At 35.6% G+C, this 23961-nt stretch overlaps 2 protein-coding genes across 3 annotated transcripts in view; both read left to right on the top strand.

The window, feature by feature from the left end:
• Hsp110 (heat shock protein 70Cb) overlaps window positions 1–1639 on the top strand; it is a 40875-nt gene extending 39236 nt beyond the window's left edge. Inside the window, exons 15-18 of the mRNA XM_067285897.1 lie at window positions 44–151; window positions 229–390; window positions 460–579; window positions 797–1639. Coding sequence (XP_067141998.1) covers window positions 44–151; window positions 229–390; window positions 460–579; window positions 797–985 — 579 coding nt within the window. The 3' untranslated portion in view covers window positions 986–1639. The remainder of the gene's footprint in view (window positions 1–43; window positions 152–228; window positions 391–459; window positions 580–796) is intronic.
• Window positions 1640–13206: 11567 nt separating this feature from the next.
• The window catches only part of LOC136988121 (uncharacterized), a 69345-nt gene continuing 58590 nt past the window's right edge, over window positions 13207–23961 (top strand). Inside the window, exon 1 of one of the 2 annotated variants that reach the window (XM_067285941.1) lies at window positions 13207–13437. The gene's annotated coding sequence lies outside the window, so the exon portion shown is untranslated. Of the gene's footprint in view, window positions 13438–22686; window positions 22753–23961 lie in introns of those variants that run through there. The other variant, XM_067285940.1, reaches the window with a different exon arrangement.

Below are 23961 nucleotides of genomic sequence, written 5' to 3'. Positions count from 1 at the left end.
ATCGGTTTCTTTCCGGAACACGTTCCAACGATTTTCCTTTTAGGACAGGGAAATATTCATGAACTTACTAGAGAACACCGAGAACTGGCTATACGAAGAAGGCGAGGAACAACAGAAGAGCGTCTACGTGGAGAAATTATCCGAACTGAAGGTAGGTTTTAACTCCCGAAGCTGGGGTTTTTCCCGAATTGCAAATGTACGGGAGTTTAAAACTTTTTATTTTCTTAGAAACACGGAGATCCGGTCGTCTTTAGATGTAGAGAATACGAAGAAAGGCCTCTGGCCATCGAAGAATTCGGAAGGTCTCTACAAAGAGCCAGGAAGGTGGTGGCCATGCATGCGGCCAAAGACGAACAGTACAATCACATCGATAGCAAAGAGATGGAAAAGGTAATAAATCTATCATTTTTATTTTAAATTTTAATCAATTTTATTTTAAAACAAATTTGTAAACGACAGGTTCAAAAAGCCATCGAGGAGAAACAGAAATGGCTGGATCAGCAACTGAACTGCGTATCGCAATTGCCGTTACATCAGACTCCACCGGTTTTAGTTTCTCAATTTTGGCAAGAAAAGGAGGTAAAAACATTCATCTTACATAGTTATATTTGAAAGCCTTACTGGCGTTTAAATTCAGAAATTAATTCCCACCGGTTTTCGCATTAATTTTAATCTTAGAGGCGGTACTTTTTCAATGGCTATTTAAATTACCAGACTCGGACATCTACGATCATTTTCCAGGGAAATAAAACGCGATAGGAGGCGACGCTTTTGACGCGTAAATTTTGTCTTCCAGATTTTCGAGAACACCATCAAACCCATCCTGAACACACCGAAACCCAAAGTGGAACCGCCGCCGGAAAAGGAAGCCAAGGAAGGTCAGAACGCGCAGCAGACGGCCGGCCAACAGAACGGATCGGAGGCGGGTTGCCAGCGGCAGCAGCCGGAGGGCCAAGACAAAATGGAGACGGAACAGACAATTTAATTTAAATCCGTAGTATGTAAAAAATTTAAAGAATTTACAAAAAAGCTGTCCATAGCGGGGACGAATTGTTCAATTGGGCTTTGTAACTCGTGCGCATTCCTTCTCGGCAGTATTACCGTTTTTCGGCTTCGAACTTCATGTTTTGCTAAATATTCACTCTTACGAAAAAAAAGTTCTAGAAAATGGAATTGTCCAGGTTCTTTTCGTGGCTCCGGTCGGGTCCAAAGAAGTTAATTGGATTCCGGACGCCGCCGGACGCACTTTTTAACTTTTGGGAAGACGACGACTCGTTTCGTACGCATCTTATTTATTTGTTAACGTTTTTTCTAATAATTTCCGTTGTTTCCGTCGCTGTCGTAACCCGTTCGTTGGCTAATACCGATTTTTTTAAGTTTTCTTCGGAAGTCGACCACAAAGCGCAGTTGTAGAAATTCGAATAATTATATATATAATGTATAAAGCCGCACCGCTCTCCGGACGGCCGGCGGACGCCGGGAATCCGGGGACCGGCAGAAGAGTTGGCGACGGAGACGCCGTTTCGCATCCACCCGAAACAGAAACTGTAGAGAACAAAAACTGGGTTATGGAAGTAGATTCCACGAAGATGTAACTCGTCACCAAATAGTAGACAAATTAAAAGAAATTACCGTTAAATTCATCCTTTCCTTCTCCCCACTTTCGGCTTAAAGACCGTACCTTCGACCAATTAGACTTTGGCGACGTCCAACCGACGTTCGACCGCTGGAAACCGCCATCTTTCGGTTGTCGGTATCGAAATTCGATAATTTTAAAAATTGCCGAAAAATCGCGTCGAAATCTTCGGAAGGTCGTCGGGAACGGCGAGCCGATCCCAACACGAGATTAGAGTAGACCTCGTCGAAACTGGATTTTTTTTCGGCGGTTCAGCGGACTCGGGTTAATCCGACGGTCTCGTTACGGAGGATCGGGAAAGAAAATAATAGCCATGGTAATAGAGCATCGTCGTGGTAGACAAATACCGATCTACACTGTTTCTAAAATCGTGGTGTCTCTTCTCTGGTTAAAATAGGAACCGTCCACACTACCATCTTAATTTAATCTTACGAGACTACCGTCTGGTTAATCCGACGCTCACGCGTCGGACTAAGAAGATCGGCGGGTTGGAAACCCGGGTGGCCGTCGTTACCGTAACGTTTACCGCGTGCGCGGCTAGAGCCCCGGTACTCGTGCGGAAACGGACGACGGAAAGGGTAAACTAAAAATTGTGGTTTCGTCGTCTCCTTCTGTTATTACCATACAATCGAAACGCGCGCCGTCCCGAGAGATATCCCTCTCCCCCGCGGGGGGATTTCGAAAAAATCCCTTCTCATGACTTAACGCGTGTACCGACTTTCAAATCCTAACCGTTTGGGCTCTGTCCTAATCTTAATCTTTCCATAAAAGAGGTTGCGGCCGAAGTTTTCAAGGCGTTTGGAACGTCGAGCATGATTCCACTGACGTTCCAAAGGCCATTGTCAAACTTCTAGGCTTACAGGAAGGCGGTGCTGAACGTACAGTACAACGTTGTTGGGCAAAAAATTCTATTACCCACTTAACACAAAAAACAGTACAAAGATTTCAGACTACCTTAATCTCCCCATCTCCACCTGTCCGGAGGCCCTACTAATTTCAAGGGGTACACTAAAGTGTACCGCTACTAGAGGTCGCCATCACTGCTCCCATCTATATAAGGTCGGGACATCAGGGCACGCGTACTGAAGCCGCCATTTTGGGACTTTGAGTCGCATGTTTAAAACAAACTTGTACGAGAGTCAGTTTTATACGACATTAATTTAACTAATTTATGCAATTTTAGTTAAATTAATTTTCGAGAACAAGAATTTACAAAAAAAAAACCTGTCCACAGCGTGCCCTGACCTTCTTATATAGACCTTGCACCTACAAACATCTACGGGACACAAAAGCCTCGTAGCCAGCGTCCACTCTCCTAAGAAGTTTTCGTGACGAAAACGTCGGCCGCAACCTCGCTAATAATTTTATCGACGTCACTTCGACTTTTACTTCCACAGCATATCGTATTATACACAAGCGTCCATTTTGCTTTACGCGTGTAGCGGAGGTAAAAGCCGCTTTATTTTTGCTGTAGCCATGAGCAGTGTTGCGTAAATAAACACCCGCCAACAACACCACTGTAAAAATACTCCCGAACGGTGGAAGGTTAGGAACGTGGAATACTTTATACGGTAAGTACTGTACACTCGACGTTAATATTTAAATCGGATAGTAACGTATTAGAGCATAAGTGTGCAGACGACGCAGTATAAAAGAAATTACTTTTCGAATGATGTATTCGTTCAGTTCTTTTTACCTTTTCGTTTTTCGCGGGTTTTGTGTATTGGCTTTTTTAAGCCCGTTCGTTTTCGTAAACCGAGACGATTTCTAATAAAATATTTAACTACTTTTGGAAGTCGTAACGCCGTCTACCTAAACCTAAGTGTTAAAATGATACGCCGAACGAATTCAACACTAAGTTTGGATCGGAAATTAAATACTAAAATGTAAACGTTAATACTCCAAACAAAAATTCGACTTCCGTGCTGTTTTAGTTTAATTTCTCGTGGTGGGCAAACGGCGAGTAACATCTTTTGCCAGTTTATTATAGTTACGTAAATTTTATGCCTTCTAATTTTTAAGAGCTGGCATCGCTCACAAGTGCATTTATTTTTGTGGTTAATAACATAAAAGTTATTTTTAATCCGATAACGGCCAGACAAGTTAAACTCGTCAGATTATTTAACCAAATACACAATGGGAAGGAGTTTTCGGCTTTCCGGATCGCTTGCGGAACTAGTGGTTGGAAACTTCCCCTAACCCATATTCGAATCCCTAATACCGTGCCGCTCTGATCTGCGCGTGGGGAATTCCGTTGGCGTTTTTCGCTTTGTTCTCGATTTTTTCAGAGAAACTACGATCCGTCGATGGTTCCGATCTGCAGTTGCCTCCTTACCGCATTCTTTCCGATACCCCCGTCGCCATCTTGGAAAACCTGGTAATTTTCGATTAAATCGTCGAAGCGGAGATCGAGAGTAACCGCGGCATCCGCTCGGCCAGTCGAAGAGCACGGGTTCCAAATATTTCTACCAGAGAATCGGTTATCGCCAGACGATTGTCGACGTAATTACTCCTTCGGCTTCCCGTTGGCTAATTTCAAAATGGCGTTTTCCACCGACAAGTACCGATTGCGCAAAAATAGAATTGATGCTTTGGAGTTTTCCCTAATTTGGAAAATGGGAAAATTACTCGTAAGTTTCTTATTGTATTAGGTTAAAATACACGATTCGGCCAAGACGTTGGATATTCATTTTAACAGAAGCGAAAGTATGGCATCGATCGAAAAATGATTTTCCAAGATTTTAACATTTTTGGATCCTGGACCTGGAAACGACCAGAAATGCAAAAATTTCGGAGGTTTTGTGTGTGGGAGGCGAGATTTTTGTTCACCCCCGTCTGCGTATGTCGAAAATTTCTGAAATTTTGCAAGGTGATTTGGATTGTTGCTATTAAATTTTGGTGGTTAAAGGTTGGAGTGAGGGATAAGGGGGGTCGCGTGGCTCCAGTGGTGTGGGTATTGAAGACAATTTTACTGGTTATTAGCATTTACAATTATTTATGAAATTGTCCCCACCCTCGAAATTAAGCCTTTTGCCATTTTATAATAATTAAAACTATACAAAGTTTTCCCACCCCATTTTCCAGAAAACAGTTTAAAAAATCTCCAGCGACTTACGAGTGAACTTAGGGAAACCTTACGTGGAAAACCGCGCGGTTCGGAGGCGGCGTGTCTGATCCCATTATCATTGCCAATATGGAATCGTCATACGCCGCGGTAAACAATCAGCTTTCGATGAGGCTATTCCGGTTTCTTTTGTTTATGCCACCGGTATATACTCTTCGTAGCTAATACAATAAACAGACAACAAAGTTAATGTAACTAGTCAAGGTAAAATTAATCATGTATTACTGTCCGATATAACGATATATGCTGCTTGTAGCTGTTTATCGAGAAATTTTATAGAGCAATTATTGCTGGCGTTTATGCCATTTTAAGTCGTATTATCGAAACAAGTGAGCAAGATCATTCTATACATGTATGTTAAAACACATGAGCGCTGACATTGTTCCACTAGGGCAGGATTTACAAGTAAGCTACAGTATGGAATTAGTAGTTTACGGTCTGGAGTTCCAAGGGACCTATAGTCACCGTTCGGTCCTCTGTCTCCTGTGCCCCTTGCTGACCACTCGCTTCATTTCGCCCTATTAATTTACTCACCGCCCACAAGGGGGGTGGTAGCGCCTACTTTGGGAACTACCGATGTAAAGCCGAACAATCGGGAAACTTCTTTTCCAATCCACCCTTTCGGGCGGTTACATGAAGAGCTGCTCCTAATTCTGATTTCCGAATAATCGTATTTTTTATATGGAATAAATAAAAAAAAAACTTACATCAGGATCCCGTACGGCTTTGCAATGCAATTTGGAGCTCAACTGAAAGCTTTGCCTTTTCAATTCGTCTTTACTGCCGACAATACCTAAGAATGATTCAAACGACCTAGATAAAGTAGTATTGTCTTTAGACACTAAACGGTGAGCATCCGGTGAAAAAAATGAATAGACGAGAGGTTGCGGCCGAAGTTCCAACTTTAAACTTGTACGGCAAGCGGAAGTACACGTTTGATGTTTGAACTCCAAGCAAAACACGTTGCGCGGTACGTTCACGTCGTGCACTGATTCATGGGATATTGTTGGAAAATGGCAGAAACATTCAAGAACAGTGAAGGTAAATAAACAATTTGTAAATTTCTAGAAATAGTTTAAACGAATTATGCTGTTGATGGTAGATGATGTCGTGAAAGAACAAACCTATTTCAACAGAATTATTATAAGCTATTATGAACACATACATATAATTTCTATAGGCACTTCACACCACTTGCAAAAAAATTAAATAAACAGACTATTTTAATCCAAAAATTACTCGTTTCTTTACAATGTTATTCACAAATGCTTAAATAATCATTATTTTATTACAAAAATGCAGACGTTTAAGCACGTTTGTCAAACTTCTTACAGGCTGCTCGACGTTCGACGTTCACGTTTTAGAAATGAAAACTTCTGTCGCAATCTTTCTAAAACGAATAAACTCACGTTATTTACAATTTTTGGGCTGCAATATGAAAAAATTAAGGACAGCGGAAATTTATAGGCCTACAATCTCCAGAACGGAGTTAGACGAAAGTGACACCAGATAGGAAACCTTAAGGGTAGAAGACCCCGATTAACTATATACAAACTTCCGATGTAAGCCGGAACTTCGTATATGATAACAGATTTTATATATTAGTAGAAACTTTTTATATTTTTAACTAAGCTTTTTCATTTTATAATAATTTTGTGGGTAGAGATGGGTTTTATAAAAAATTGAAAATGCTAATAACCAGTAAAATCGACTTAAAGGGGGTCGCGTGTCGTAGTTAATCTCCTCATCCCGACCTTTAACAACCACAAATTTAATAGCATCGATCCCCTAATACACAAACCTCCCGGCAAAATTTTAGAAAATTTCGTCAAAAAGCAGGCGAGTTATTAAGCTCCAAAGAGTGTGAACAAAATCGTGTCCCCCCGCACACTACTGGACACTCGTTTTTTTTTTTTTTTTTTTTAACTCTTTCCGCCCATTTGGGCACTAAGAGGGCCTCTTTTAGTAGGCCCATTATGGGTTCGGCCAGGCCCACAATGGGGCGACCGGGCGGTGAGGGACGGGGCCCGACATATCCGAACGGACCACCCCCCGAAAAATTCCTGGGGATTATTCGACCCGTTCGGATTCGATCCCGGGTCACCCAGAGCGGTAGGCTGCCACCTTAACCGCGTCGTGAACAAAATCGTGTCCCCCCGCACACTACTGGAAAAACACTCGAATTATTTTATTTTTTATTTTTATTTATTTTTTTGCATTTCTGGACGTTTCGAGATGTCCCGAGTTCAAAAATGTAAAAAACTAACGGGAGGGGCCATTTTTTGGCCAATAACCATATTTTCCCTCTGTTATATAACAACCGGAAAGTAAAAAGGTAATTTTCAAACTTCCTCCAAAGTAGTAACGCCCGAGTCGTCGACACTTTCGAGTTATTTTGTATTTTATACACTCGCGTGGACGAGGTAAGTAAATGTTGACCCGGTAGGCCCTAGGTAATAAACGTAAACGAAGTATTTTTCGCTTTGAGGTTATATAGTATATAGTAAATAGTTTTTCATTGTAAATTTACTCGGAATAACAATTCGTTTTTACCGACTTAAACACTGCCAGTTACGCTTAGTTCACACTGAGCGCGATTCGCTGGCGAAAGCGAAAAACAGAGCGAATAACAGGTCAGACAGGACGTCGTTTCCGGCGAATTTTACCATTTCGCGAATCGCTTCGAAGTTCGGAACTGTTGAACTGTTTCGCTAGCGAAAAAATTTCGTCACCAATCGTATTCTCGCTAGTTGTCACGTGGTTCGTGCTGTTTTCAAGACGGCTACAGAAACTTTCTCACGCAATAGCGTAAATGTTGTAATTACGGATTTTTAATATTTCTCTCACCCAGCATTGTTTTCTGTCTGACGTATCTTTCTTTCTTGATAAATAAACAAACGTGGTTAACGACGGAATATCGGAAGCGGCCATTTTATTTTTCGAGATGACGTTTTCTCTCGCTTGCAAATGATTGGCTCCTTAAAATACGCAATCGCTTTTCGCTTTTGGTCGTATGGGTCAATTTCGCTAAGCGAATAAAACGCGTTTTTCGCTTTTCTCATTCGCTTTCGCTATTCGCTCAGTGTGAACTAAGCTTTAGAACTGCCGAAAATGTCCTCCGCCGACGAATATACATAATTGCAGAGCTGGTGCACGCCGTGTAGTGTGGACCGTAATCAAAACGCAATTTTCCGTGTATGAAATGAAAAGTTCGGTCGCTGGAAAACGAACAAAACTACCGAATGCCGGTTGTGGATGGCCGGTTGGGGTCCGGCCACGTGGATTTTTCCGGGTTTTCTTCGCGCGTCTAACATCTAAATGGGGACCAATTTCCCACTAAACGGGAAGATAGACGTCGCCATATTTTTCTCAAACCAAACCGACTTGACTTTCGGCATGCCAGATCCATCCCTTAAACCCAGTGTATTTTGGAAAAAATCTGTTTGCAGAGGATTTTGAGCTGGTTTTTGACTGTAGAATATTTCCCCGTATATTTAATGAAATATGTTCGAAATTAATTCGTGGCATTTATCTTTTCCTTGCAGTTTTCGTTGGCCAAATTTCTGTAAAATAATTTTCGTTTTATTCCGTGCGTGGTTACCGAAACTGTAATGCCGAAAGGCGCTTATCGATGCGTCTTTTCGCCACGCGTGTAACGACAAAATTCTGTCGTTATTCGAAACCTTTGACCCGGTCTCGTTCTATCGAAAACTTTCTAAATTCTGCGAGATATTTCCTTATTTTATTAAGAATTAAATCGAAATTTATTACTCCAGTAATTACTTAGATAAAACGTAAGTAAATATCCCTCTGCGTGGTCTGTGCAAATTACGTTAGAAAATCTTTGTTTTTTCGGTAATTATTTCTTTTTAGAATCGGGAGAACGAAGAATTTTTACTTAATTGTAAATTTGTATTATTCGTTACAGTGCGACGTATCGTATTCGAAAGAAGCTATTAGAGTTTTATTTATTTATTAGAGATACATTTATTGGACTTTATAAACGCGTAACTTTAGATGGCATTTGCCAGTCAGAGCCCGTTACCTGGTGCAAATGTAACAAAATCGAGTCAGAACGAGTTTGCATTATATTCGAAAACACCTTATAATTATCACAAAAGTAGAAGAAACTTATACATAATACTATAAACAGTAAGATATGTGCGTGTTTCCCATTTCATCTGCGTGCAACGTAGCGCGAAATCGTGCTACGTAATACGCCATATTGTTGGAAAATAAGTTTTACCATTGTTGACCTTAGACGTCGATTGTGTTAATCGTTAATCGTATTTAGCATTCGTCTATTATTATTAATGCTCGGTATTTTATTTCGTTAAACGTATTTGAAAATAACTCACGCGGAGAAAATACGCGCCGTATACAGTTACGAGTTTGTAACGTTACGTAATGCGTGGCAGATTCGATAAAATTTTCGTAACTATAAATGCGTAATGCTGTCGAATTGTATTGTCGTCCTATACGTGGGCACGTGTATACACGGTAAATACAGTGTGCGCGCATGCATTTTTGACCATTAAACTTATATTTTTGTGAAAACGATAGAATTATGTTAATAACTTTCACCCTTCCTTTGAAAATCGTTCGAATACATTACGGAAAGACTCGTAACATTACCAAAACCACCGGTTCTAAACTCGTCTTTCATTACCTCATTTCACTTACTGCTGTTATCAAAAATAATTTAAAAAAAAAAACACAAAGTTATACAATATACAATCGCGTAAACAATCGGCATTGTGAATTTATAGCAATTTTCACTTTCGTATATTTTAAAACTAATTTTCCGGCGAATTAACTTTGTTCTTTACGAAAATACATGAAAAAAATTTATATAATTCTACACTGGAAGATAGTTATATTACGAATCTTCTTCGTAGTTTGAAAAGATGATTAGATATTAAATCTGGTCGACTGACAAAAATAAATCTATCTGTTTTTTAACCGCTAGTAAGGGAAGATTAATTCGAATGTTATAACGGAATCAACGGAGAAGAATTATAACAATAGATAGTTGGCATATTTCTCTGCAGAAGTAAACACATCGTGCCCCGTGTTTTTTGCTCATCCATCAACAATGTCAATATCAATCTTTGACAATCTCAATTTTTCTAACGGACCGTACGACAATCTGAAGATTACTCTCGTTTCTCCGTAATATAAATGGCTTTCGAAGACGGCCAACTTACTGTTGTTCTAAAACACTACTCAGAAGGCCACATCTTTCGTATATATTTCGGCAATTAACGACGGGAATAAATAAATATTTTTGACGACGATAAGAATGGAAAAGCGGAAATTTCGTATATCGATACGTAGGCCTACGCTAATTTGGATTCTCAATTATGGAAAGTAGCCGGTACCAATCGATATTTTATGACGTAGCGAGTTATCTCCTTTCGTCATTTGTCGTAATCGATCTCTCGTTGGAAGGACGTCGGATCTTCGTTTCAGCGGGGACGATTACATCTTTTAAAATTTCTGCGCTCCTAACTACGAGGGGAACGGGGAAATTCCAGATCGATTTTATCTTTTGTGTAATATTTGATATCGATAAAAAGAAGAAAGGAGCGCTGTTTATTATCCGCCCGACTTCATTGCTTAAAAAATATGTTATGCATTCATTCATTCCATTATTTAAAATTTTATTGTTTATTGACGCGCGTGTTTGTTTCCGTGCGAAAGTTCTGTTTTCTCTTTGGTGTAATTTGAATAAACGACACGTTTTATATACCGTAATTAATATTAATATATCCGTTGGTTTCGTACCGAAATCGCTCTTCTTTAACTAATTTTTCGTCTAATTTATTTAAATAAGACTAGCGTATCGTTATTTTTCGCCATCCGATCTAATTAATGTTTGGTTAATTATGTAAGAATACTTAATGACAAAAGACGTTTCGACTTTACAATTTCTCCGCTCGAGATTAATAAGGGACTTTTATCAATTAAAATCGGAAAATCGAACGAGTTGACGTGAAATATAACTTCTATCTTAGTAAGTTTTATTGATATAATAAATTTTACGCTGGCTTGCGGACGAAAGATTTTGTCTTGGGGACAAAAAATGTAGGATTTAGATCAATTAACGGACCGATTCGCTAAAATTGTCTTCCGTAAACCACTGGTATAAGACGATTTCGTGTTACATATACCAGTGTTTTCGCCTTTTTTCTAGTACAAGCACCCCTAACTCGGTAATTTTTAATTTCCAGGCTGTTATGTATACATAACAAAAGAAAGTATTGGAATCGTGTCAAATTTGACCCTCCGAGCTTTTTTGAAAATCTCCACGTTTTGAGACTTCCTGAACCGAAAAAATGTCAAAGGGCAAAAAATTCCATGGATGTGTAGGTACGTGTGTATTTCGCTTAATATCTCGGCATGAGTAAAGATTAAGTAACGAAATTTGGCCTAGTGGCTTGCATGTGAGGAGAATTGATGGTATTAAATTTTGGTGGTTAACGGTCGAGAGGGTGGAGAGATAATAGGGGTCATGTGTATCTCCAGCAGAGTCGGACTTAATGAAGATTTTATTCGTCATTAACATTTACACTTTTTTTTTTATAAAACTCCTCTCTACCCTCGAAATTAAGTTCTTTATATTAATTAAAAATATTAAAATATTTTTATAACAAAATCTCGTAACAGATGGCGCCATACACAATTTTATTACATCGTAATTAGAAATATTAAAGTTATTTTTTAAATGAAATCTCGTAATAGTCGGGAAAGTTATTAAACTCGTCGCTGGATTTCGTTTGACTTATGACTCGCAATATCTTAATAAATTGTAACCTCTGTAAAAAATGGTTTAGGTCGGCGGGTTTGGGGTGTAAGTGGGCCGGCGGCCGACTCAAAACCTTTTGCTAAATACATGTATATGGCGTCCAAATTCAATACCCTAAGAACTGGCAAATAGACTCTTTTTCCCTTTTTTACTCTCCAAGTTATATATAACAGAGGGAAAGTATTGCCATCGGTCATAAAATGACCCTCGAGATTTTTACATTTTTGGACTCGGGACGTGTAGAAATGCGACAAAAATTCGGGGGTTTTTTCTGTATGGATGTTGCTGTGTGTCGGGTACGATTTTATTCGCCCTGTTTGGAGCTTATTAACTCCCGTGCTTTTTGTCGAAATTTTCTGAAATTTTGCAGGTAGGTTTGTGTATTAGGGGGATCGATGCTATTAAATTTTGGTAATTAAAAGTCAAGGGGATGGAGAGATAAAGGGGGTCGGTATCTCGAGTAGGATTGGAGTTAATGACAATTTTACGAGTTATTAGCATTTACTATTTTTTATAAAACCCATCTCTACCCTCAAAATTAAGCTTTTTGCCATTTTATAATAGTTTAAAATAGTTTTTACTAAAATATAATTGACGGCGTCACCAAATGTTGCCGGAAAAGTTAAGCAACTCGTTGCTGGATGTTTTTTCTTGCATCGCTCCTAACTCGGTAATTTTTTTTCTAGAACCCCTTCATTATCAATGTACCGAAGTGTTATTGCGCTTATCTTACTTGCAGTAATACCGTACGAGTAGTGTTTCGACGCTGCACGGCAATATATTTCGCAGCACCTGGGTCGAAAACCACCTACTTATAGTATTTTCGGCTGTCTTCGTGAGAGGCAATTAATAAACACGCATGAAAAATAAAAGCAAGAAAGTGAAAAAATTATAGGACGGTCTCGTTTTTTACGCGAAATTGATGAGATTCGTGTTATCGCAGATGGAGAATAGTTTGGCTAATCCATTGGATGTACAGAGGTAGTTCCGACTAATAATCCTTACTAACGGCTCGCTGACTATTTTTATTAAGAAATTCAATGTGCAGTATAGAATAAAACATAGGTAGAACTTTTAAAATACATTTTAACGTTTTTCTGTTAATTGAAAATGGCTGAATAAGCGTCTAGGCAATCATCCGGCACTACTTTGGCGGAACACGAATTTACGCGGAATTTCGTTTTACGCGGTATCCGCGGACACACAACCGCGGCCTAAACAATAGTGTATAAAGAAAATTTCGGCAGGGGCAACACCCCTTCTCGGCTTCCCCCTGCGGATGCCCCGGTTATAAACTCTAACGTTAAAATTCGGATAAGTTTTCAGAATTATTCTATTTAATTTGCATAAATTGCCTAAGTAACAACGTCTGTTGTATTTAATGACTAAATGGAATAAACATATTTTGTAAAACGGACGTTATAAGCGAAAATAATTTTGCAACCTTCTGTGAACCTGGAAGACTTTGCCTCTTTGCATTTACAATGTTAAAATATACAATATGCACGCTTAAAAGTAATTGCAGAAATTTTACACTCGGTTTTCGAGATTATCGTATAATTTCATTTAACGTTTCGCCGACCGCACTAATTGTAATCGTCGGTATAGATGATAATTTCGTATTTAAATATATTCTTTCTAGAGTAAATTAAGAAGAAATTCTATACGTTGATAACTGGCAAAGTCCGGTATTTCATAAATTATCAGGAATTTATAATATTGAAAGGTAATCGCGGTAATTCAAAGATAATGCGGTTCAAAGTTTCCACGTTCTCTATCGCTTCCTTTACAATTCTTTCTATTATCTATATTTGAGAATGCTCTCGGGTGTTACGAGTTAAACTTTCCTGCTGTAAAATCCTAACGAGAGTAAGTATTATTTATAAGCCAGTTTCGAATTTGCACTTAAGATTCTAGTCGCAAACATCGTTCTAATTTTGGGTATAAAAAAGTTTAAATATACGAATTTGTGTTTTCGATTGGTCTTTACGACTTTATTCGTATTCCGTTTGTTCGTGTCGGTGGCATTTTACCCGTAAACGCCTTCGGCTGCCTTTCGTTGGCGTCATATGGATCAAACTTCAAGGCTTATTTAAATACGTGCGTACGTGCGGCCGCGGCGATTGTTTTTCGTTAATCGATGTTGGAACTTGCAGCGATTTCATCTATAAAAGCATTTTTCTGTTATCGTGTTTAGTTTCTATCGATTTCGACAGATGGCGGAAGTAGCGTTTTTGTACAGTACGTGGGTGTGTGCTGAAATGTATTTCTGTTCGAGTTTGTTTCTTTAAATATATTTGTGTTCGTGTATTTACATGTATTGTGTTCGTGTGTTTAGATGTATTGTATTCGTGTTTGTTTGTTTCAATACATTTGTGTTTGTGTGTTTAACTATATGGGCCATTTGTTTTCGTATTTGTGTTTAAATTTGATTGTGTTGTGTGCTTGTATTTATTTTCATTTCATCAAAATTGTCGACTGACATTAAGCCTACTAATTAAAAATTATATATTAAATAAATCTGTAATTCAAAATTACTTATAAATATTAAAATTACTCGCACACGGTTTAATTTTATTTTAATTATAAATACGTGTTTATGATTTTATAAAAAATAATCTAATTAATATTTAAAATTACTTTAATGATATTCTTCGTGAAGAAATATTAAATTTTATCAAATATTCATTCCGAAAAAATCACATAACATCCAAAGAGCTAATTACAAAGGAAACTTTTTTATATCTGAATTTCTAAAATGCACCATGCATTAAAATTTAATAAGTTTTAAAATTAGTTATGATGTATCTCGTGAATAATTTTGATGTTTTTCGCTCCGTTTCCTTTTAATAAGTTACTATTCGAATTCATTTTTTGTCGTCTTTCTTCCACTTTTCTAAAATTTATATAAATAGTCCTTATAATAAATCTTTAGCCTCGGAAAAAATCCAACGTCGAAAATAATATTTCGACACGTCGATGGTAAAAAAAATATCTAAAATGTTCTTTATTTTTGTCAAAAAATACGACGAAATAATAGCGATTTTAGACAATGGAAAAAATGTTTTAAATTATATTTTATACGTTGTCATTCGAAATTTTATTTATGTCAAAATTATAATAAATTAAAAATTAGTTTCCAACGTCGGCTCTAAATTTCCTTTAACAAATGTAATATCAAATCAATTGGGACTCGGGTGTTTCTCCGTCGATTATTTTTACTTATTCGTATAATTTAAATTTAAATTTCTGTTACTCTCGTCCTACCGTCCGTTTGCAGAGAGAAGAGACAATTTAAAATATTGTTAAATTGCCTTTTGTATCTATAAATCGTTGCTTTTTTGTAGTGTTTTCATCTAATGCTCTGTTTCTTCCGTCGAAAGAGCACTTAAAAATGAAAGTAATTCTCAAAGGGGGGAAAAGGATGAGTAGAAAACAATTGTATCTTTTCAATTTTCTTGATAGAAAATAGTACCTTTTAAATTGTTTACTTCTTTAAATTTTTTAGATATATGTCCTATATATATTTTATATTTCGCGTATCCATATATATAGAGGAATATAGGGGAAATTCGATAAGACTCCGATATATTGAAGTTTATATGACACGGTATTTTTTTAAAGTGGCTACAAGTATATTTACTTAAATTTAAGGGATTTTGGTAAATACGAGTCTTCGAAAACAATTGAAATTTTAATAATTCTTCATAAAAAAATAATTCTCGTGCGTGTAATAAAGAGTATAATTATTATATTGGATATTACATACGTTGTGGAAAGTATCCACGCGGCGCACGACGATGCAAGGCGTATTTTAAGTGACTAGACATTTTCCATTTTCCTAATGCAAATTTTACATAAATTTACAGAATTACAGATACAATTACGTGAGAGGAGATGTTTCGGATATACATATATAGAGGAGACCGTTCCACGTGTGGACAAGTTAAATTTCGCGACGCCCTATCTCCCGAGTTTATTGACAAATGGCACCCACGTACCGAATCTGAGGTACGAACTTCGGAAAGACCGTGATGGCGTAGGAAGCGGTAAAAAAATTTCGGGGGTCTCGTTAAACTTTTTCCGATGACGCTTGTACAATTCTCGGTCACGTGTTTTGCAGCATTCTAGTTGAAATATGTCTAGTGGAATGGATGTAGGTCCCCGTTACCGACAACGTCACGCGGCAAAAAATGCACAACCTACAATACATTGCGTTCCACTAGCCAACGCTTCCATTAACGGAATGATTTTACGTTGCAACGGACTTCCATCGGCATCGAATCTCTTAAAAATTAATCATTATTATGAGATATATTTACGTCATTGATAAGTTTTCTAAATGGGCAGTGAACTTCAAAATGTCATTACCAAAATATTGACCGAATAGAAATACAGGATGAGTCTGCGTCTGATGAACTTGTTGTCACGTACTTCGCAAGGACACCTATGTTTACAATCACGACGCAAATGACGTATCTGCCAAGCTGCCATCACCAAAACTTGAAGTTTCTTCAACTTTTATACAATGTCGTCGACCTTTTTACTTAATATCTCTTTTGACGGTTATGCCAATTCCGGCCAATATTAAAACAGTTCACTGTTAGCGTGTGTAGTTTATGCTTTTAAGTGAACAGTGGATTTCGAAATTTCGTCGGGCGAGTGTATTCCTTTGATTCCCGAGTATTCTTTATTTCTGTATCCATACGAGAATGATAGTTCTAAAGTTTGGTAATGGACGGTGCCCTGGCAGTGTATAATTTAATTTGTTCCCTATAACCTCAATTCGCAACAAATGATTGTAAACCAAAAAAATATCCGCGCGGGAACGGTGTCCTCTATAAATAAATGATATTTGTAAAGTTAAATATTAAAAATAGAATTATCATCTAGGCCTATACATTTTGTTAAGTATGAGGTTTGGTAGCAACTTTGGGTCAAATTTCCGAGTTCGTCGCGTCGTTATTAATTATTAAGATCCTTATTAGCCGAGAGCTTTTACGATATGGATTACGTAGCGAGATTTATTTGAAAATTCCGTTAAAATTAATTATTGTTACATTTATAAATAATTTATTGCGCTTTGTTTCCAAATGTTTAATAATTAATAAATAGCAAATGGGATATACGAGAAAGTTTTAAAACTACGTTTACGTATTATTAGCGATTCTATTAAGTCTAAGTTATTTTTCTAGATCCCGTTTCACCGTAGTTTATCTCTCAATTAACATAAATGCTTTTAAAAATTTTAATTTTTAATGTCTAAGTTTTAATTTTATGCCGCTTGTAGAGTTTAAATTTTCGACGGGAATTAATGCCGCGTTTCTAAGGAATAAGAGAAAAATTCTACATTATGCCAACACAGAATAACGGTGCGGTCGACGAGCCAGATAAGTCTGCGATGGGGATAAAGACCCCATTGAGACACTCGCTGACCTACTTTGTGTTTCTTTTATTTATTTTTTATTATTATTCTTTTCTTGCTTTCACTTAATAATTCGGCCGCGCCACTTTTCTAGTACTTCTTTCCGATTCTTTCTTGCGCATTATAATCAAACTGGCATTCGTTTAACCGGTTACTATTTTTTAATCGGTTAACAAAGCAGAAAGGACGATACTCGATTGATATATTACCCACTTCGAAATTCCCCAAGTCGTAAATGGCGTATGAAAGCTGGATGCCATCCAAAATATAAAATATTCTCTAATCCAATGCCCGAAAGAATAAAATAATAATTTTTAAAAAAAATACAAAAAATATCTCGTACGGTTATTTTAATTTTAGCAACTAAAAATATAAAAACTTTTTAATTCGAGCGAAATTCGTGGCAATTTTCTAAGTGAATTAAACACTAATTTAGTTTAAAGCACACGAGGGATCAATGCAATTATATAGCGTAATAAGTTAAAATAGCTTAATTTATCCGAATAATTTCGATGTAATTTTTTTTTTCTTTTTGTAATTGTGCCATTAAATTTCATAAAACAAAATTGCTTTTTCTTCCACCCCCTTCGGGTCTTGTAATGAAAGGCGATACGCTTTATAGCTGGAATTGTAACATTAGTCGCTTTCGGTGTATAAAATGCTTTTATTTTACCCACTAAAACCGTATCCCGTTTTGCTGAATTATTAACGAGGCGCGAAAGAATCTTATAGCACGATGACGTCGAGGCATTTATTATTATATATTCCATTATACGAAAAATAAAAATTTGTTTGTGACTTATATTGGACGTTTCTTCTACACATTCGATTTAAGTTTGTAGATTTATAGCATTATTTTATTGAACGGTTATTATATTAAACTTTAGTATCCTTTCCTATATAAAGTTTTTATGTTAACTTCCAATCGCCACGGTATTATATTTTAAAAAATCCATCAACGAGTTACGTAAACCCGTATTACGAGATTTTATTTTATAAACTTCTTATATTATTAATTATTATAAACTGACAAAAAGCTTAATTTCGAGGGTAGTGATTTTATTAAAAAAAATTGTAAATGCGAATAACGACGATAAGTCCGACCACATTCGAGATAGGAAACGTCACCCCCCCTGTATTTCCCCATCCTGGTGCCTGCCCTTCACCTTTAGTCTCCAAAATTTAGTAGCATTGAGCCCCTAATACGCAAACCTCCCGCCAAATTTCGAAAATTTTACAGTTATTAAGCTTCAAAGTGGATGAAAAATCGCTCCCCCCATATAAACATCCATACATACAGGAAAAATCATCGAATTTTTTTGCATTTCTCGACATTTCAAAATCTGAGTCCAAACGTGTAAAAATCTTCGGGGAGGGCTAAATTTTTGACCGATGGCCGTACTTTCCTGTTATATACAATAGCCGGGAAAGTAAAAATTAAAAACATAAAGATTTATATTCTATTGTTAATAATATAGTCGGGTCTTATATTAAACTATTAACGTTAAACGGAATAAAATTTTTATGTTTAAATTCCTCAAACACGAGTGTTATCCTTTAAACATAATATTTCTTTTGTTCGGCGAAACAAAAGGAATTTTATTTTGTTAAAAATTGTGGATATAAATTACTTATCGTCCCGAATCTCCGGAAAGGAAAGTTTTAACTAGGCTACGTGAACGAAATTTCCACCTGTCGGTATTAGTATTCTCGTGGCGGTAAGTTGTGGAAATTTTCGGTATTTAACAATTAGGGCCCGGGCTTTTAGCGTTTTAACTCTATCATTAAGACCTGGTTAGCGATCGTAAAGTAGGTAAATTTTTATATTCGACTTAAAACGTATGGAACAAAATAATTAATAATAATTATTGCATAAATGTCGAGAGAAAAGTTTTAAAAAATAAAAATCGTTGACAAAGCAAACTATTTTGCTTTGAAACGTCTTCGTTTATCCACAGAAATTAAATTGTGAGTTAAAATACATTTTCCCTAACTTTTTCGGCCACTGGTGATTTTTATCGAAGAAAAGATGCCGCGTTAATAGCGATAAATATTTTTCATACAATTATTTAAATAATAAAATCGATATTTTCTCCTGTTGGAAGAAAAGAATTGCAATTAATAAATATTCTTTTACTTTTGTAAGGAGTGAAAGAAGAAATTTCTTATATTCGCTCAACGTTCGTTATTCTCTTCTGTCGGGCTTCAGTTATTGTATCAAGTTTAATTTTTTTTTTTTTTTTTTTTTTTTTTAACTCCTTTCGGACACTACGAAGGATTTTTATCGAATCCTTCGACCGCATTCGTTGCCTTGGCTCTCGGACAGGAAATGATCCCGAATTATCTGGGTCAAACCGCACGAAAATTTCTGAGGTTCCGACTCGAACTCGAACCCGGGTTCCGAAGCGACAGACCGACGCCTCGGCCATCCGGTCGTATCATTGATGTTTCCTTCCATTCACATATCCCAGATCCATTGAATACGTTTAGAAATATCGTACAGAAGTAAATTATTTTAGTTACATTTCAAACTTTAGTACCGATGATGTAAAATTCTCGGTTAATATTAACATGTCATACCGATATTTGACCGAAAAAAGCCATTTTGCAGCAATCGTTAATCTATTTTACAAATCAAAGATGAGAGGCTCGATTCTATTATAAAATGTATATAAATTTAAAAATAATAGCTTTATAATCGTTTAAAACAGTAACGACATTTCTTACATAAAATAAAATTAATTACTGTACGAAAACATCGTTAAAAATTCATTTTAAAATATCTTTTCTATACAAAATCCTCACTACGTGAGAAAAAAAACGGATTTAAACCAAATATTTATAAAAATATTAATATAATTTATATTTATTCACGAAAAAGAGAATTGGTACGTAGCGATAAAAGTAAAAATATCCGTTACTTAGTAAATGCATTATATTAAATCCCGGTCTTAAATAAGTTATTACGAATTTGCTCGAAGCTTCTTGCCGTAAATATTAATAAACACCCGTGCATCGCGGTTAATTCTGACGTTTAAGTCCTAATGTTCTAAATATAAATTCCCCCTTTCGTATTTATTATAATTTATTTTCCTTCCAATACGTAGATTTAATGCGGATTAATTTCCGGCCGAAAATTAAAATTTAATTTTGTCTACGGAATCCGAAATTAAAAACCGCTTAAATTTCCAAAGCTAATTCAATATAAAATTTTTGAATGTAATGATTTCTTTTATTAAAAATGAATTTGCTGTCTCTGTCTACTGAACTCTCCATTAATAATTTTATTATAAGATTGATTAATAGACGGAACGTTATATAATCCGGATGATAAATATCTGCCAGAATTTTGCTTCTTTTACATGTGCCAATTGATAGTCGACGTACAGTAGTTTGGTACGAACGATTAAATTATTTCGACGGCGATATTTCGCATGAAGGAAATTTATATACCGTTGGAAGCGAAGTTGTAGACATGTAAATACTTTCTCACGAAATTCGTTTTGGCGTTTGTAATTTACAAAATAGCAATGTGTACTTCCACTTTATCTTCCCACCCCCTCGACCTTTCATCACCAAACTTTAACAGCATCGATCTCCATAATACACAAATCTCTCTGCAAAATTTCAGAAATTTTCGACAAAAAGCGCGGGAGTTATTAAGCTTCAAGGAGTGTATATTGGTCTGGATGCATCCAATGGTACCGAAAGACCGCCTTTTCCCCGAATACATTAAGTATCCCCTGAATGGGCTTTGTTATGGCAATCCAGGTTGCCGCAGCAAACGGCTTTACGACGACCCACGCATTTACTGCCTAAAACCAGTAATTTACAATTTGGACAACGTGCTCTTATCTCTATCGACTTAATACTAAATAATATATTGGATTCTACAAATGGAATACGCATCCGGATCTGTTCTTTAATACACTAATCGTATTCTTACGTTATAAAAATTATTTCTAATATTATATAAATGCTATAAAGATTTAAAAGTAATGACATTGGTATAATAAAATATCTTAGTAAAAGTGTAAGGGATATTTTTTCGTTTGTCATTTTTCTTAGATACGAAGACAAACGCAGACTTTCATATTTTTTTTATTTTTTATTTTTTTGTCAATTCGGCGCCCGGGATGTTGCTCGTCTGTCCTCGCCTACTATATTTACCATTTATTCCTCCAGAACTTTATCTGATGTACAATCAGACGTAATATATATATATTTTTTAAATTTTAACGCCTTTAATATTATTAACAACGACTAACAAACATCATGTAAACTTTAAAACGAAGAAATAAAATAAATTATATTTTATTTCGTTAATTTCGACAAATTTGGGCGGTTATTCGAGATAAAATGTATTTTACAATACCTAGACGTTTACTAGCCGTATTTTTTAAAGCAATTACAAAGTGATATAAACGTGGCTAACTGAGAAACCTTCTCCCTTTCTTATTTATGAATGCACTGTACTCGGTTCCTCTGTTTTTTCTCCCACTCGCTCCCTCTATAAGTCTAGATATAGGCCGATTTCTCACATTCGCGGTTACAACTCACTTAAATGATTGTCGGCCGTTTGCCATAAAATGGAAATCACCAAGTTTTCTTTACCAGTAAGTAGTGTATATTTTAAATATTTTATTAGCTATCGAAGCTTGGCAATGAGCGTAATTTTAATTTTTAACAACGTAAGTTACTGTTCATCTATTTATGGATTCGGCCTGCGATTATATTTTTCCATCTGCTATCGTTGATGGCGAATTGTAATTTGGTGATAACGCTAATTATTTAATAGGCACTGTATTAGGATATGTGTTTTAGGGCTTTGTTAAGAACTTAATATTATTGTTAACTGAACTTCTTGAAAAAAAAATTTACATAAATCTTTTAATAAATAATGTGATATAGAATTCTCGGCTGATAAAGTATCGGAGTATTAAGATAATTCTCCAAAAGTTATAAAAAAATTATCTTTCCGTTGGGACTACTTTATTCGTAATTTACTAACGGTTTAAACAATTCTTTTGAAAAAAATTTTAACGTTATTAGATAAGTGATTAGCTGGTAAAGTAGAATATCGGATAAAGAAAGAAAATCTCTAATGACACTTAAAGAACGGAGATAGTAGACATTGTGTAAGAAGACAAAGATGTTTTTATCTACGTCACTGGGTCTCTATGTTGATTCTGGGGATGTTCAACCCTGGCCCGAGTATTACTCACTTCCGTTTATAATACATCCTTTCCTTGTATGGACTCTGAAAACATTAGGATTTTTTATTATTAATTTTTTCCACGTTATAATTTTACTACTTGATATTCGTAGATTATTACTCGGAAGTAAAAATTATTTATTAATCTTACAAATAGTATACTTAAATGTAATTTTTATTTAACGTTACGTCACGTTCTGTGCGAATTTAAATTTTCAATTAAAAAAATCAAAATTCCGACTTAATTTATACACAAAAATAGTATAAATGTGAAATTGCTGCATTAGAATTTTCAAAATAGCTTTTAGAATATTTCGAGAAAGTGATAAGTGACTGAGTTCGGTGGAAAAAAAACCGAGAAACGATATCAGGTCATAGAAAAATTCCTACCGATACTAGTCAACGAAGTACGCTATTCACCCACGTATACAACCTAAATCCACAACTTTATCTAGACTTGTCTGTCATTTCCTTTGCCGTCTTGACAATGTTAGTAGAACATGCAAGTCTTTGTTATCTGCATTTCGGCTCGCTTTCTGTTTAGGTAAGTATAGGATATATTTGATATTTACATTAAGCATTAAAAATTTATTAAGTTCTTCCCTCGCTTACCGTTTTATTTAATACGATTACCGCTGTATCTGTTTTTGAACGCAATATATTGCATAAATTGGAAATACATACATAAATATTTAAGCAAGTTTTTATATATTCCGGATGAAATATAAAAATACCAACTATTATAAACTATATATATATATATAAGTATTAAAGGTTAAATATTTCATTCCTTTTTTTCTGTCTATCTGACCCGTTATAATATGTAATCTCTGTTCTTGATCACCATTAAGTTTCAATTGTGTAATACATATAATTTTTTTCCTTCGATATACCGAAAGAACAAACGACGGAAATTCTATTTAATTTGAATTTTTTAGTTCAAAGCCCAACTGGTAATCCAATATTTCGATATTTATCCCTCGCGTTAATCGAGAAACAACGTTATCGGATAACAATTAAATCAACGACGTATCAAAAACAGTCTCGTGTGTGCTCTACAGTTCATTCATCTGTTCGTATGGAAGTGCACACCTAATTTATATACTTGGTAAAATAGTGTTGTAATAAACATTAGTCATCTACGCTTTTTAAATTACTCTTCTATCGTGTCTATCTAATGAGATAATTTTAGTATTGTGAAATGCCGATATTCGTGAACAAACAAAATTAATAAGTATCTAAATTTTTGTAAACTAAATAAAACTTCATAACGATGCGTTTAATTTCAAATACTAATTAAGAATTAAATTTAACAGAATATTAATTAAAATATAAGAAAAAATGAATAATTCTCCGCACGCTTCTTTCAACATCAAGTTATTTGCAGAAAAAAAAAGTATATATGCTTTTTATTTATGTAGCAATAAATTAATATATTTCGAATATATATTTTAAATTCGATTTAAAATTCAATTTAAGTGTGGTATATAAATTCAATTATAATATTTATTATTTTGATTGTTTAAAATAAATAAAAATTTTTCTTAATAAAACATTATAAAGCATCTTGTTTATAATTCGGTAATAATAAGCACTTTGATAAAAACGAATGTAAGTAGTTTACTGTCCTAAGCTATCGTTGTATATAAACAAAGAACTTTGTACAGGAAAAAACAGTCGCTGATTCATTTTGTATTATAATCGATAAACAGATTGCTAGTGATTATCTTATAATTGCATTGCTTTGCAATAG

This window comes from Centruroides vittatus, unplaced genomic scaffold, assembly GCF_030686945.1.
Source record: "Centruroides vittatus isolate TY-2023 unplaced genomic scaffold, ASM3068694v2 scaffold_3046, whole genome shotgun sequence".
In the NCBI taxonomy this organism is placed as follows: domain Eukaryota; kingdom Metazoa; phylum Arthropoda; class Arachnida; order Scorpiones; family Buthidae; genus Centruroides; species Centruroides vittatus.
Note: the sequence above shows the minus strand (reverse complement) of the source record. Positions and strands in the feature narration are given on the sequence as shown.